Raw genomic sequence first — 17010 nt, forward strand, 5'->3', positions numbered from 1 at the left:
TTTTGATGCTTGAAATATTTAGCCGAACATTGGCCTGGGGAACATCAGTGAATGAGGAAAGACTGTAAGTAATTTTACAATTTAACAGTAATTACCAAAACTAAATTTTTTCCTTTTGATATTTTAGTTGTAAAATCTGGATAATTGCGAATCCTATTAACGGAAAATGTGTGTAACAAATCCGTGATACAATAGGGAATACACCATCAAGATTCAGAAAAATGCCGTAACTTGTTTTTCTCCTGATGTTCTTGAGCCTGATTTTTGTATTGAATTTTGGGACGCATAAAGAACTAATTCTGGCGATAGACCTTTTGCTGAAGATGCTTTTCTTCAATTGACATTAGTCAGACTACTTTGAATTTGTTGCGAAATTTCCAATAATTTATAAATTCAATGTTTGATTTTAATGTCAGTGCAGAACGTGGAGTTTATAAGGTGTGTAACACATCTGAGGATTAACTTTTGTTCTCTACGTGTTATGCGCTACTTGTTCTTAAACTTCACATTCTATTAGTGGCCCAACAAATGAATAGCAAACGAATGTTACACAGATGTCTCTTTCAATAAGGAAATAGCCTTCGGACCCTATTTTAGAGAGAAGCCCCCATCTGGGGGTCTGCATCCAAAGCTCATGGAATCATTATATCACCATTATTATTCTTTAGAGAGACTTTATCAAATTATGTTGGATCGGATAAGAAAAATTGCAACAGCTTTCAATTAAATTTCTGATTTTATGCCATTCTGAGAGTGTGGAGTTTACAAAAATATAAGGTAAACATCTATGAGGGATAACTTATATACACTGCGAGAGACTGCTCGCCACACACGAATGCCAGCCAATGTTTTAAGCTCGGTCCTCTTGAGTTATGCAGAAGCCTTAAACAAGTCAAAAGTCATTATATTATCCTGCCATCAAATCTTATTTGTTTTGATAGCCTAGAAATGTGTGTGGGGCGCAGGGTTTACATTCTCCATACAATTTTTTTTTGGATAAACTCATTTTATTTCACTTTTTCGAAACTTGTTTCTGAGTTATTGTCTCACACGGTTACACAAAGAAAATAAGATCCACCGCTTTAAACGTTGATGGAGATATGTATTTTAATGTAAGCAAGCGGATTTAATAGGTCAAGATTCTTTAACCACGTCAAACATAATCTGATCTAGTTTAATATCCATATATGTTGAATGAATTCGATGGAGAGTTTTTTTTTTGGCGAAGAGACTTCAATAGGTCATAAGACACTTAACTGTCCGAAGGCAGAGCTTTCTCTTTCAAAAAAAAAAAAAAAAAAACATGCGCTCGATTTTGGGTCGGATCAGAATGCTAGTGGGGTTGATAGGAAAGACAAACTGACGGATGAAAAATCGTCTTGTTGGTTTTATTAATTTTTTTAAAATTTGGCCATGGCCCAAAGTTTCGATTTATTGTTAATGATGCCTTCCACTTAATTTTAAACCCCTCCTGCTTGAAAAGTGCGAGTGAAGTGTAAAACTCTTCTTAACCCTGTCATTCGTTGGGGCTCAGCTGTAGATTTGCTAAAAATTTGCTTTTGATTTTGACTTGGATCAAAATACATGCCGGGTCGATAGGAAGAAAATACTGTCGAGTGTGAAATCGGCTTGTATGATTCGCCTTTAGTGAGGCTTCCGATCCATTGCCATCATTGAAGTCCGCCCAATGCCCAGCACCTTGTAGGATATATTGTTATTGATGCCTTCTACGAACACCGCCAGTACAGAGCAATAACCCCTTTTGCTAGAAAAGAGAGAATAAAATGTAAAACACTTTTCTAAATACCGCCATTCGCTGGGGTGTCATTCTCGGATCTCATACAGCATTTGGTCTCTAGTTTATATTTAGAGATTGTTCCCCATAACATTGCTATAACCTGGATACTATCAAAGTGAAACAAAATGTTTTACTTCCAATATAGCGCTTAAGTATATCCCTTGAAATTATGCTTTTACGGCCGCGAAATGTGGTCACACGTTCTGAGCCACTCCGCAACGATCCTGCTGGGCCAGGTTTTTGCCACATACAAATAGCAGCTATCTTTATTGCCTTCATAGTAGTACAGGATTGAATAAGGACTATGTCATGACGTTGACATTCTGGACTATTGGGTACAAAATATTATTGTTATATTAAGCTAATAAATATATAGAACATCTGTATTGCCAACAAGATTCCAAAAAAAATAATTTTTGCTTATTCTCCGATAAAATAAAACAAAAATTTCGATTTAGCAAATGTTATACATTAGAATACAAGTTCCAGCTTATTTTATTGCAATTTTCATCCAGTTTGACTTATTTTGATAATGAATAATAAGCAAAAACAATTTATGATAATACTAAGTCCGAAAATAACAAATCTGCCTTGTTTGTTAGCATGTGATACAAAATGACCTTTTTATGGCCTTTGCTGCTTAGTAATTTTGTTTTCGTGTGCGAATTTTTATTTTTTGTCGTCCTCCCTAATTATTCAATTGACGTAGCGTTTTTCAAAAAAAAAAAAAAAAATAAAATAATAATAACAATAATTTCCAAGATTCACTGATTGACTTTCATTTTTTAAAAATAAATTATAACTGCTCCCATAAATGGCACAACATTGTGACGACAATCCGGGATGTAGTTAACTAATTTATTCTTGTTAAATTTTTTTCAATGGACGAAAGTTTTATGCGATTTTTTTTATTTAGTGGTGGTTTTATGTGATTGAAGTGTCAAATACCCAACACAAATATATGGGACTTGTGGTCCCTCAACGTTTTTGGGCTTGCCTTGTTCTTTATATTATCTTCCTCATTAGAACCTGACAGAGCAAAAATCTTAACCTAGACTTATACAGGTTTAGAGAACCAATCTCATATTCTTGTGATACAACGATGGACTTCGATGGAGTCCAAATGGGGGAACAGGAGAATGCTAGTTTGACAAGCAAATATATAATAACAAATGCTGTGTACATGGAATCCACTTAACGACCTCATCGCAGAATTGATTGATGTCGGTATCGATATGTGTTTTTATTTGTTAATCTTTTTTTAGCTCTAACTCCCTGTGTATAAATTCAGCTAATTCGATAAGAATTGAGAGGACTGTGCTATTCATAACGAAGCTGGACTTAATATTCTCTGGCTTTTCTAGGCAGTCCGCGTCTTCAGTCTTGGTAATGGACTTTGGGGAAGGCATTCATACTGAATTGTCTTATTATATCAGCGACTGTATCATTATAAATTTTCCAAGATCTATTGATTTTTGTTTTATCATGGGAATTGTATATATAGATTGTGTAGAACGTTCATGGCATTGTAAGGAGCTGTAGTTCAATACACCATTTGGTCGTTTGGATGACTCTCACGATAAAATCATGTAGATGGTCCAATGATGTCATGTCATGATGCCTCTGTTGCAGTTCTCAGGACGATTTTTAATATAAATGTAACCATCGATTACTTTGGAAGAAGACGACAAATTCAGGTGGGAGTTAGAACCGTCTAGAGGGCGTGAAATTACCAGAAAGGTAAACAGATATATCAACTTACATTGGCCATCCATGCAAATTGGCCAAAGGTTAGTTCGCTCGACTTCCTTAAAAGGTGTTGCTTAATTGTTTGTACCAAGTGCCTTTGGCAAATTAAGAGCTACCAACACTGTTCTATAGCTTGACCTGTTCTGGTTGAGACCTCCAGAAAAGTGCTCGCTTAAGGCGACAAAGGCAAAATCGATATGCATGACTAAACTTTGTGGGCATCTTTGCCTGGCTGGCTTCAGTAGCGGGTTGTCCGGTAATTTTCCAGGCATCGGGAACGATGTGAGTTGTTAACGATAGTTTCACGACTTTTGAGAAACACTCGACTCCTGTATATCAGTCACAATTTTGGAATGTTTACCGAGATCCTAGCATCCTTTTCCTGTAGCTCTAAATTATTTATAATGGATTCGATATTTATCCACTTATGTCCTTCTACTTGTTGACCTTCAATGTCAGTCCCCTAGTTCTTGGGTCAGTAGTTGTTGTTGTAGCAGCTCATACAGCTGTGTTCGTTCTGTTTCCACTTTTTGGCACCATTCAATCTGGTTATGCCTCTATGTCCAGTCTTAAAAATAAATGCAACCTGTATGGTTTGTGTCCATAACGAGACTGGAGTTAGGAGAGTAGGCTTGGCTGGATAGCGAAAGAGGTGCAGCGTGTCATATGGGCCTGTGCCACAAGCTAGGCAGATGTTCTGCACATCGCTGTTAATCCGGGCCCAGTAGGAATTTAGGCGGTTTCACCATCCGGATGGTAATTGAACCAAAACTACTCGGGTTTGTCGGGACAGATCTCGTTCTTTAGCTGCGACGTGAGGGGGATGGTCTCCTAGTACAGTATTCACTCTATATCCTTCAATGACTTTTGAGACCGCGTTAGAGTAAATACTATTTAGTGCCGCTTGATAGGCCTGTTGATCTAGAGCCTCTCTCTTATACCTCTGCACAGTTCTCTCTAGATCATGAAGGCCTTTCATTATGTGCCTGGGCGGAGGTTGTCTATTAACAAGATGGTGATTCGGATGGCTTTATCTATAACACCCAAGCAGGTATTGCATTGACATCATTTTGTTATGATGTCGCACCGGTAAGACCTTCGCCTCCTCATGTAGGTGATCGGCAGGTGTCATGAGGAGGCACCCCGTTGCGGTTCTAAGGGCGGCATTCTGGCAGGACTGAATATTTTTCCACTGCGTAGCACTAACATTGGCGGACCACACCGGAGCTGCATAGTTGACCACAGACCGGCCTATCGAGTTGTAAGAGGACAACAAGGTTAACAAGCATATACATGTTCGTGTTCTTGGATCAGTTGTAGTTGTTGTTGTAGCAGTAGTACATGTATGTGTTTGTGTTCTGCTAATCTGGTTCCAGTTCCAGGTTTAGAAATTCGGCTACTTTAACGGGCTGTAACCAGAGATCTTCTGGTGTGAGTTGGGTAGGATTGGCTGAGCAATTAAAAAGGTGTAGCGTATTGTGCGGGCCTGTATCGCACGCCGGGCAGGCGTCACGCACATCTTCATCAATTCGTGCCCAATACGAATTGAGACGACTACACCATCCTGAACGTAATTGCGCCAAAACTACCCTGGTTTGTCTAGGCAGCTGATGTTCTTCGGCTGCAATGGATGGGGGGTGGACTCCGAGGACGGCATTCACTTTATAACTGCTCCGCGAGATAGGGGTTCAACCTTTCGCATATGTCATCGACCACTGGACCCGACGCCATGATCGTACAATCATCCGCATACGTTACGATCTCAATGCCGTCTGGAGGGCGAGGAATTCCGGAAAGGTAGAGGTTAAACAGTTCCGGAGATATCACCCCGTCTTGGGGAACTCCCTGTTTCACTCTACGGGCTTTGGACTTCTTGTTCCGGAATTCCACGTACGACTGGCGTCCACAAATATAGTTGATTATCCAACGTTTCAAACTTGGCCGGAGGGTAGTTCTCTGTACGTCCTCAAACAGTGTGGCATGATTGACCGTATCAAATGCCTTTGATAGGTCAAGGGCTACCAACACAGTTCTGTCACACGGCCTGTTCTGGTTCAGTCCTCTACTAATATGTGTGGAAATGGCGTGTAACACTGTTGTGGTACTATGTTGTGGACGGAATCCGTGCTGGTGGTTGGCAACTGTATAGCTTCCTCTAATGCTGAGGAGGAGTAAAGCCTCAAGAGTCTTTGCTACTGGCGACAAAAGCGAAATCGGCCTGTACGATTCGTCTTTACTGGCATCCTTGCTGGCTTCAGTAGCGGGACCACCTGGCCCATTTTCCAGGTTTCGGGCACTATGTGGGTGGCTAGCGACAAATTGAGAACTTTCGTTAAGTACTCGACTCCCGGCGTATCCAGCTGCTTCAACTTCACCATTGAGATTCCGTCCGGGCCCAACGCTTTGGATGACTTAGCGTTACGGATGACATTTGCAACATCACCCATCGTAAACTGTGGTGGTTCCTCCTCGGCGGGAAGAGATCTGATACGACGTAGTACTCTTCGCTTCGCCCTATCGCTCTCGGGGTGCTCGACAAATTGTCGGTTAAAATATTCCGCGTCTTGGATCAGTAGTTTCGTTGGCTGCCGGAATGTGGTCCGTTTTGGTTTGAATGACCTGAAATTACATTAAAAAGGCTCAACTATTTACCAGGAAATGTCGTGAAATCATCTGCATCAATTATTCGCCATCTGAAAACCCTTCAGGGAAGAGAATGAATTCAATCGCCCCATGCTTGAGCTATCATCTCAATTTCGATATCACACACACGTGGTAGACCAACAAATCATTTTTTTGTATTTTGTATATTCTTTCTGTGGATTAGACTTTATATTAAGAATATCACCTCAACTTCAAAATCTGCTTAAGCCAGCCGCCTGTTATATGCTGTTGTTTCTACTGAACTCTACTGTACAAAATATTATGTACACATGTGCATTTGTATGTTCAACTAATTGTCACACAGATTTGTTCCCTTTTGTATAAAGATTAAATTTGCTTCTGGTTGGCGTTCATTGCTCTTACTATTTTTATTTATTTTTGCCTTTTGCAAATATTTTCACACCACCGACATTTATTATTATTTGTTATGGTGATAATCATATTTTCTCTTTGTGTGTTAGTGTGTGCACGCTTGTCGTTCGCCACCTACACAATTAAATTTATTATATATTTTTATAATAGTGTGTATGTACTGATCCGTTTTATTTAGTTTGTATTTAGTGGAGATAGTTGTCTCTCTCTTTTATTGTATTAAAGAAGGTTGCTAGCTAAAACGACAAACAGCTTAAGTCAATGAATGTGAATATCAATATGATATACAGATGATAAATAACCTTTCCGTAAAAGCTGCAGAAAATCATTTAAAGAAGCTCCAGCAAAAGCAGACCTGTATGAATTATTGTATATATATATATGTATATATATGAAGAGAACCTATTAAAGCGCATAGATATTGAGAACTTCAATAGAAGAGCTACAACCCATACAAAAGGCTTTTGCCCACAGAATAGAATTTATTCACAGAAGACATGTATATGTTTTTCCATTCGTAGGAGATTGGCCGAATGGCTTATATTCATGGATGTCCATAATACGGCCCTTAAAACTTAAAAATATTTCAATATATTGAAGATGTAATAAGTTCTTTTGGAAATAATATATATCCACAGAACCTGTAAAATGTGTTATGTTCAATATAATGTCTTCTCTCCACTTAAGACCTATGAAGTTTAGTTTACACATTATGTTATAGTCATGTGTGAAGTGACTTGCACATTTTAGTTTGCCATTTTATAATATATTTTAAGGCGCTTCTACAAATTGGATATCAAAAATTAACTTTTATTATTTAGCATTATGAAATGTATTCTGTCTATGGACAAGTTGTAGAAGATCTTTACTATTGAGATCGGTAATATTTTATTAAGACTTCCTGATAAGAAATGGGTTTTTTATAATATCTTCTTTCTCATTAAAAACAGTCAATTTTGGTTTCACATCATGCTATAGTCATATATTATCAAATTTATTTTTAGCATTTTTATACCCTCCACCTTGAAAAGGAGGGCATATTAACTTTGTCGTAGATCCCATAAAGTATATACATGGTGAGATATGAAAAATTGCAACATTGTTAAACGCCATAATTTTTACCCTTTTTTTAAATTTTATTGAATGAAAGCAAAAAAATTCCGAAATAGCAAATTTTAGAATAAGTTTAGATTTGTTCGAATTGGTCACCTTTGGCACGAATTATGACCTTCAAACGGCCAATGAAACCGTCAAACGCTGACCGAATGTTGCTCTGCGGTACTTTGGCCCATTCCCGGCGAAGCGCTTGCTTTAGGTGATCGACACTATGGTATTTTTTTTTTGTGCCAACCTTGCTTTTCAGAATACTCCAGATGCATCCGGAGATTTTGGTGCCCATTGTGACTATTCTTGGGTGGCGCGTGTTGAGTGCGATGGTGCTGAGTCCTGTTGGAATGTCGAAGGTCTGCGGCCAAAACGTTTGCGTGTCCAAGGCTTTAATACACCCTCCAGAATATTTTCGCGATAATATTCGGCATTTATAATACGAGCGGAGAGGGGCCATCGGTTGTTATGGCCACACCAACACCATCACCATTGCCGGCGCTTGAGTTTTGGTGGCCAACCGAAGTTGCACTTTTTCAGCTGACCTCTTTGGCAAGTAAACACGATAATTTTGTTTGTTTACAAACTGCTGGACAACGAAATTTTTTTTTTATCGGAGAAAACCAAATTCGGCATTTCACCACTTTCGGCCAAGCGAAGCAACTCGTTAGCTCTTTTGAGTCTATTTTCTTTCTGTTGCGGTGTAAGTTCTTGCACTTTTTATAATCTCCACCATACTATGGAGGGTATATTAACTTTGTTAACTCCTCGAAATACTCATGTCAGACATGTGCACACATGTTGCACATGCAGGTTAAGTTTGTAAATGGGCCATATAGGTCCACGATTTCATATAGCCCCCATATAACGATACCTCCCGATAATCGGTATTTTGATGATTTCATCAACATTATTCACCGAAATTGTTTCAAATTTGGTATTCGAAGTTCGAAATGGATACTACAGCCTAAGACAGAAATTTGTCTGTGCAGGTCCACGTCTTCGTATATCCCCCCTATAACGGTACCTCCCGATATTCGGTATTTTGATGATTTTAGCGACATTATTCACTGATTTTTCAAGTCTCGCATTTGAATATTATAATGGTTTATGACAAAAGTTGCCTATGTAGGTCCACGTCATCGTATACACCCTAAAATAATAGCTACATTCGGTATTTTTAAAATTTTAACAGAACTTTTTGACGGATTTTTTAACTTTACTTTTTTTACTTGTTTCATATAGTTTATATAATTTTGAATAATTTTGAAGGCCACAAAAGTATTCAATAGAACTTTAAAACTCAAAAATTCACTTCAGATGTGACTCCAATATAATGGGTAAATTAGCCCCATCGTCTTATAGAGAAAAAATCACTCTTGTAACTATTTACAATCTACAGATACTATATTATATAATAGGGTTGCCATTTTGGTTCGGTTGGCATTTATTTTGTTATTGCAAACTGGTTGGGTTTAATCCCGTAATTGTTATTTCTATAAAAACAACGTTTGTTTATTAGTGGTTATAGATAATAATGCTTACCAGGGGGATTTGGATTTGGCAGGGAATACCATGGTTTCGGAAATAGGAACCAATCCTCATCAGTTCCCTTGGTTTCTGTCTGGGTATATTCTCCCCAGAAGTTGAAAATATTTATAAGTGCGGTTGTAAAATTTAGAAGAAATGCCAAAAGTATATTCGTGTAATTCAAGGTCTGTAGAATTGAGTACCTTTTCAGAGCATTTTATTCATTGACATTTAGGAGTGTTTTCAATAGGGTATATACATTTTCCAACTAAATTCTCACTTTCCACTTGCCGTGGTTTTTTAAGGATATCAAATATATTTACTACTAACCTACTTACGTACCTACAGAAATGTAACTCCACACCTTCGGGGTATGTGTGTTACGGTTACTTAATTTAAATGATTAAAAAACTCTAAAAATAATATCAATAAACCGGTTTTTTACGCCGTGAACAAAACAAAATGTGATTAAGAATGCACCAACCATCTTATCACTTCTCTTACAAAATAAGTGTAGAATTTTCTGTTGTCTCTGACCGCTCCTCTGAAAACCCCACATACTTTTTTTCATTGTATTTCAGTTTGAATTTTGCGTTTTACCAAAAATATTGTTTATTATTGTTTTCAATGACAAATTAAAATGCACAAAAATAACAAGTTGATGATAACATTGCAAGTTTCATTTTTTTTGGTAAGGATTTGTTTACAAATACGGAATGAACACCGAATTTGACAAGAATTCAAGGTTGAAAATAATAATTTGATCGATATATTATTTTTATTGTGCTGTATTATATTACGCATTTAGTAATTAACATCACATCACTGAATTAGATGGGGAGCCCATGCACCGACGTGGTCAGTGGAGTGGCTTTGGGACGGACCGGGGGGTCAGCTTTTTATAACATTTTGCTTGACAAATATAAATTTTTTGTCAGTTAGCCCCCCTGAAACGGTTTGGAAAGACACACCTGACTACGCCGGTGTATCGGTTTTCCAGGTCTTTCTATAGCTATTATATAGATAAGCTAAATAAATTTTCCATAATCATAGTATTTTGCAAAATTACGTGATTCCTGTTCATCAACTCTTCTGTACGTCTTAAAAAAATATAAGACCTTCTACAGGACCTCTTCTAAAGGACTTCAAAGTAAGACCACTTTCTGCAGTAATTTTATAATGACAATACAGGTTGAGATGAAAAACTGCAACCAATTTCAGACTGCTGTCATTTCTAAGCCACTCGTCCGACAGCTGTTAAAATTATTCCAGTGATAGCTCATTATATTGTTTACAAGTGTACAAAAGCATTTTGGTGGGAATTTTCCAGAAAAAAAGTTATTAGTGATGGAATTCAAGCGTGATTGTGTGATTTCTCTATATTTGGCTGGAAAACCACAAGTGGTTATCGTTAGATCACTCCAGCATTTAAATGTGAATAAATATTTTGTGTCTCGTACCATCGCTCGTTACCGTGATACTGGTAGCGTAGCCCGACATATGTAAAGGAAGTGGAAAGAAGAAATGGTTCGAAAATTAAAGAAGCGACTTGATCGAAACCCGCTTCGCAGAGGCCAAAAATTGGCTCCTGAGCTGAACATATCGCAATATTTCATTCGGCAAATATTGAACAATGGGTTCGGGGTAAAGCCATAGAAATTCCAAAAAGTGCAAGAACTTACACCGCAACAGAAAGAATATAGACTCAAAAGACCCAAAGAGTTGCTTCGAACTGAACTGCCGAATTTCGTTTTCTCCGATGAGAAAACATTCGTTGCCCAGCAGTTTGTAAACAAACAAAATGATCGTGTTTACTGAAAATGTGCAGCTTCGGTTGGCCACCAGAACTCAAGTGCCGGCCATGGTGATGGTGTGGGCCGCCATAACAGCCGATGGTCGCTCTCCGCTCTTATTAATCGACTGTGAATCAGAATCAATGCCGAAGATTATCGCGAAAATATTCTGGATTGTGTATTAAAGCCTTTGGCACACAAACATTTTGGCCGCAGACCTTGGACATTCCAATAGGACTCACACCCGCCACCCAAGAATGGTTACAAAATGAGGTCCCTCGCTTCATTTCCAGCGCACAATGACCACCAAAATCTCCGGATAACAATCCGTTGGACTATTATGTCTGAAGAATTTTGGAAAGCAATGTTGGCACTAAAAAATACCAAACTGTCGATCACCTCAAGCAAGCGCTTCGCCAGCAAGATTCGGCCAGTGTGTGACGGTTTCATTGGTCGTTTGAAGGCCATAATTCGTGCCAAAAGTGACCAATTCGAACAAATCTAAACTTATTCTAAAATTTGATGCTATTTCCGAAATTTTGGGTTTCATTCAATAAAATTAAAAAAAAAAAAATGTAAAAATTATGGCGTTTGACTTTGTAGCAGTTTTTTTTATCTCACCCTGTATAGATTATTCTTTCAATAAAATTTTCTTCAATCATAATATTTTGTACAGTTAGGTGTTTCCTGTTCATCAACTCTTCTATGCAACTTTTATAAATAAGAGACCTTCTATAGGACGTTTTCTTAAGGACTTCCAAGTAAGACTACTTTCTGCAGTTATTTTATAATGGAGATATTTTCTATAGCACTTTTTTCATCAAAACCGTTTTTGATAGTTGCTTTGAATTTTATGCTAAGAACAACAGCAATTATCTAAGCATATTATCTTTGTCTCGAAAGAGAAATCAAACACAAAATTTGCTTTCTTTTGCTGGTCATTGGCCCTGACCTTAATTAAATATTCTGAATAAATAAAACTTTTTATAAGTAAATGCAAAATATTTACAATTTCAATGTTTACATACATACTCAGTGTGTGTTTCTGTTTTCTTTTGTTAATTGATTTTTTTTGTTTTAATTTTCACCATTGTTTTTTGTTTATAAATTATATATTATGATATGTGTGCAAAGTGTTCTGCATACAAAGAATACTGTTTATATATATTTTCTGTCATTGGTGGATGAGCTTTTTTGCTTTCACAAGTCTTCCGGCTTTCCTTAGCTTTCTTTCGCTCTTTTGTTTTGTATCTATGGACGTAATGTATGTATGAATCTATCTGTGCATCTTTATGATGATAATGTCATCAGCATCATTACCTCGTTTGGGAAAATCACAGACGGCAACAACAACAACAACCATAAAAATACCCTAATTGTTTTCACGGAATAGCCATAAATTTCTCAGAATGATAAATTTCTAATTAAAATATTGAAGGATGTAGAAAAATCCCATCTTTCCCCACCCCAACTATAATGATGTTTCCATAAAATTTTGACACCTGAATTGGCATTTATTCAAAAAGTATTTTTCTCTGAAATAGAGACTTATGTGTCAATGGATGTGTCAATATTAAACAAATCTAGTTCAAGGTATAATACATGAGATCATTGTTCGCCGCCATTCACATCAAATATCCTTCCTGGGTGATCTTGAATATCAAAGAAAATTATTTAATTTATTAATTAGTCATCATTAAATATATGCTCAGGGCAGCTAGGAATGGTTTTTGAATGTTTTGCAGACATTGAATTATATAGAAGAAGGGCATTATAGAGTCAAAACATTGACATCGGGGGCTGTGGAATCTTGTTCTATGAAAATACGAAATGAGAAATATTTACTCCATACAATTTTTTCATTTGACCTTCCTTCCCTTTATAAAAGTTTTCATTTCACATTTTCGTAGAACAAGAATTGAGGCCCAAATTGATTTATCTCTGTTGTAACGATATTATAACAACCATCGATTTTAACCAGCATTTCTTTAGCAAGAAGTTAGGCGCTTCCGACAAAAGCCTTATATTTGAGTATAAATTTAAATAATTATGGCACAATTAAATAAAAGTATGTTACAAAAATTCTTATATAAAGATTGAAAAAAATCCATTTTTTTATGATTTTAATTAGAGAATTAGAGAAAATATGTAAGAGGTATGTTTATGTAGAGAAAATCTGTAAGAGGTATGTTTCTAATCAGAGAAGAACTGCAGAACGTATTTTATTCATAAAATGCCTTTAGATGTTTTTTATTAGTCCAAGTCTTATAGAAGACCAAAATAAGACTTCTATATTTTGAACACATTTTGCAGATCATGTGTTGCCAGAAGTTCTTCTTTTTACAGAGGTCCTGTACTAAATAATTAGGGTGTCTTCAGTACACTTAAAATCATTTTGTTACCAATATTAAATGACTTTAGCAGCTCAGAGAATTTTCAACTAATTATAAATGTCAATGGAAATTAATCTAAACTCTTGGCTTAATGTAAACTTTATTCGTCTTTCTGCTCCTTTTAAGTCATTTTGATTCAGTTGTTTGGAATACTATTTTTTTAAATTTCCGAAATTTAATTGTCGCGCACAAAAGTATGCTCTCATTTTCATACATTTTTAGAGAACAACCAATTTTTCTTCAATATAATCGGAGCTCCACAATTTAAAAAAAATCAGTTGTATGTAAAGTGAATGTCAATTATTATACAGGGTGAAATAAAATAACTGCAGTAAAGTCAAACGCCATAATTTTTACATTTGTTTTTTTTTAATTTTATGGATTGAAAGCAGAAAATGTCGGAATAGCATCAAATTTTAAAATAAATTCAGATTTGTTCGAATTTGTCACCTTTGGCGCGAATTATGGCCTTCAAACGGCCAATGAAACCGTGACACGCTGCCCAAATATGCTCTGCGGTATTCTGGCCCATTTCCGTCGAAGTACTTGCTTGAAGTGATCGACACTTTGGTATTTTTTAGTGCCAAAATTGCTTACCAAAATACTCCAGACACAATAGTCCAACGGATTGGTGTCCGGAGATTTTGGTGGCCATTGTGCGCTGGAAATGAAGCGAGGAACCTCATATTGTAACCATTCTTGGGTGGCGTGTGCTGAGTGCGATGGTGCTGAATCTTGTTGGAATGTTAAAGGTCTGCGGCCAAAATGCTTGTGTGCCCAAGGCTTTAATACACCCTCCAGAATATTTTCGCGATAATATTCGGCATTTATTCTGATGCCACGGTCCATTAATACGAGTAGAGAGCGACCATCGGCTGTTATGGCGGCCCACACCCATCACAATTGCCGGCGCTTGAGTTCTGGTGACCAACCAAAGGTGAACATTTTTAGCTGAACTCTTTGGCAAGCAAACACGATCATTTTGTTTGTTTACAAACTGCGGAACAAAGAATGTTTTCTCATCGGAGAAAACTAAATTCGGCAGTTCACCACTTTCGGCCAAGCAAAGCAATTCTTTAACTCTTTTGAATCTATTTTCTTTCTGTTGCGGTGCAAGTTCTTGCACTTTTTGGAATATCAATGGCTTTACTCCGAACTCATTTTTCATTTATTTGGCGAATGGAATATTGCGATATGTTCAGCTCACGAGCCATTTTTCGTCCACTGCGACACGGGTTTCGATCAAGTCTCTTCTTTACTTTTCGAACCATTTCTGCTGATGTTGCTGTTTTCTTCCGTCCACTTCCTTGACGTCGGGCTACGCTACCAGTATCACGGTAACGAGCGATGGTATGAGACACAAAAGATTTATTCACATTTAAATGCTGGAGTGCTCACTTGTGGTTTTCCAGCCAAATATAAAGAAATCACACTATCATGCTTGAATTTTATCACGAATAACTTTTTTCTGGAAAATTCTTCTTTGTACCCTTGTAAACATTATAATAAGCTGTCACTGGAATAATTTTAACAGTTGTCGAAAAATGACAGCAGTCTGAAGATGGTTGTGGTTTTTTCATCTCACCCTGTATCGATTAAAGGTGGGATCTTGAAATTTTGAATAAATTAAAAGATCTTATAATTTTATTAATTATATATTATAATAAACGGCATATATATTTCAAATTTGCATTGATAAGGTTTAGTTGTAACAAAGAAATGTTCGTATGTGCATAATTTTAGATGCTAAAAATGCTACCGCATATTGTAGTACCAGACTACTGGTTTCTAACAAAATAATGAAAAATTCAAGCCTATTACTAAATAATGATGGAATAAAGTACTTTATACCACAGCTCTGATTTGATCTTTTTTTACTCGCGAGTGAAGCACATACTGGCGATGATCAAGCTTGGGATCAGTAACATTTCACGGTTTCAATAAAGTTTTTCTTGTGTTGGATCTTTTAAAACAAAGAAATATTGGTTCGTTTAATGCTAGGTTTTTTGTTCTAAAATTAATAAGAATGTATCATTAAAATGGCGAGCGCCATCTATATTTGAATTTATTGAATATTTTTAGTAAACGGGTTAATTCTGCTGCAGGGATTATTAATAATCATTTTGTAACAAGAATTAATAATTAGATGAGATCTCAAATATTAGTCAAACGATGACAAGACTTTCCTCCTAAACATGCGTTGGAGGTATTAAAAACAAGTGACGTTTCCAAGATCATTATTACTTCGCTGTATGATATGTTGGATGTCATCTATACCTAAAGCAAGGACATGTTGTTTCGATATAATAATAGATTTAATTTCCAAATAATGTTTTTCTGCATTGAATATTTTAAAGCAACAGAATATTGGTGCTCTATATTTAGATTAGATTTTGATATGTATATATCTTTAAAATGGCTAGCGCCACCTATACTTCCATTTTTTATAGCTATTTGGAAGAGTTTCATATGAATGAATTAATGCTGCAGAAGGGATAAAACAGCACAATTTAAATAAATATTAAAGATTGATCAAGCAATGCTAGACGTACCTTCTGGTAATGCACAGAAGGTACAAATAGAGTTTCCAACATATTACTCTCTGATATAAGCAATCTCTCCAAAAAACAAATCTTAAATGCTGACTGTAGGATATTTTCATATTTTCCTTTTGTTGGATGTTCATATATTCTTTGGTATTTATAATTGTAATAATTGTTTTAAATATTTCTGAAAAATTTAGTTCAAATCAGTTTGAAAGTAAACAGTGTCTAAACAACAGGTTAACCTTAGAAACGTTTTTAATGCACATTATTTAAGATTACAAAAAAATATTAATGCAATTGCATTTAAAGTTGAATGTTTTACATTGAATATTCTATTGTGGTAAGAACAAAAAAAAAAAAAAAAAAACTACAATAAACAAAACATCACACAACACATTCTATGTTGATGGTTTTGCATAAGCGTTGTGTAAAAAAAAACAAAAATGTTGTACAATATAGCGGTTATTTATAGTTCAACAGCTTGTAATTTAATATTGATGCAAATCACGCCAACAAATCATGGACATTTTATTTGCGATTTTTTTGTTTTATTTGGTTTCTGTCTTTTTGTTCTATTTGAAAGCGTTTGATTGGGTTTTGACATATTTGTTTTTTTTTTTTAATTTGTTTTGCAGTATCGATAGATTAGGAGGTTTTAATAAAAAATATTGAATTTTAGTGGTATATTGGGCTGCAATTAGTAGTGATAAGACTTTGGCGAGTTTGACTCATAATTTAAACCATATTCCCTTATCATTATCACTTTCATATATAATGATTCTTCTTGTTTTAATAGTAATTAAACCTTGTTTTTTAATTTTTGTTTTAATCTAAAAAAAGATAGTATATTGTTTTTATTGTAAGCCTGCAAAGTATTAAAAACTATTTTTGTAAAAAATCATACCCTTGTGGATTCACATACTTGTATTTTGTCACGTTTTCCAATGCATGCTCAATTGAACCACTTGAAATAATTTTTCGATTTTATTACTTTTATTTGTAAAATCGTTATGGAATTCTGTTATAAAATGCCGTATCACATTGATGCATTCTAAACTGTA

At 35.9% G+C, this 17010-nt stretch overlaps 1 protein-coding gene across 4 annotated transcripts in view; it reads left to right on the plus strand.

Annotated features, from left to right (window-relative positions):
• The window catches only part of LOC101892572 (la-related protein 1), a 63286-nt gene that overhangs the window by 13141 nt on the left and 33135 nt on the right, over window positions 1-17010 (plus strand). The window contains exon 1 of one of the 4 annotated variants that reach the window (XM_005187409.4): window positions 16248-16289. The exons of the other annotated variants lie outside the window; for them this stretch is intronic. Coding sequence (XP_005187466.1) covers window positions 16263-16289 — 27 coding nt within the window. The 5' untranslated portion in view covers window positions 16248-16262. Of the gene's footprint in view, window positions 1-16247; window positions 16290-17010 lie in introns of those variants that run through there. 4 annotated transcript variants of the gene reach the window in all.

Source organism: Musca domestica, unplaced genomic scaffold (genome assembly GCF_030504385.1).
Source record: "Musca domestica strain aabys unplaced genomic scaffold, Musca_domestica.polishedcontigs.V.1.1 42, whole genome shotgun sequence".
In the NCBI taxonomy this organism is placed as follows: domain Eukaryota; kingdom Metazoa; phylum Arthropoda; class Insecta; order Diptera; family Muscidae; genus Musca; species Musca domestica.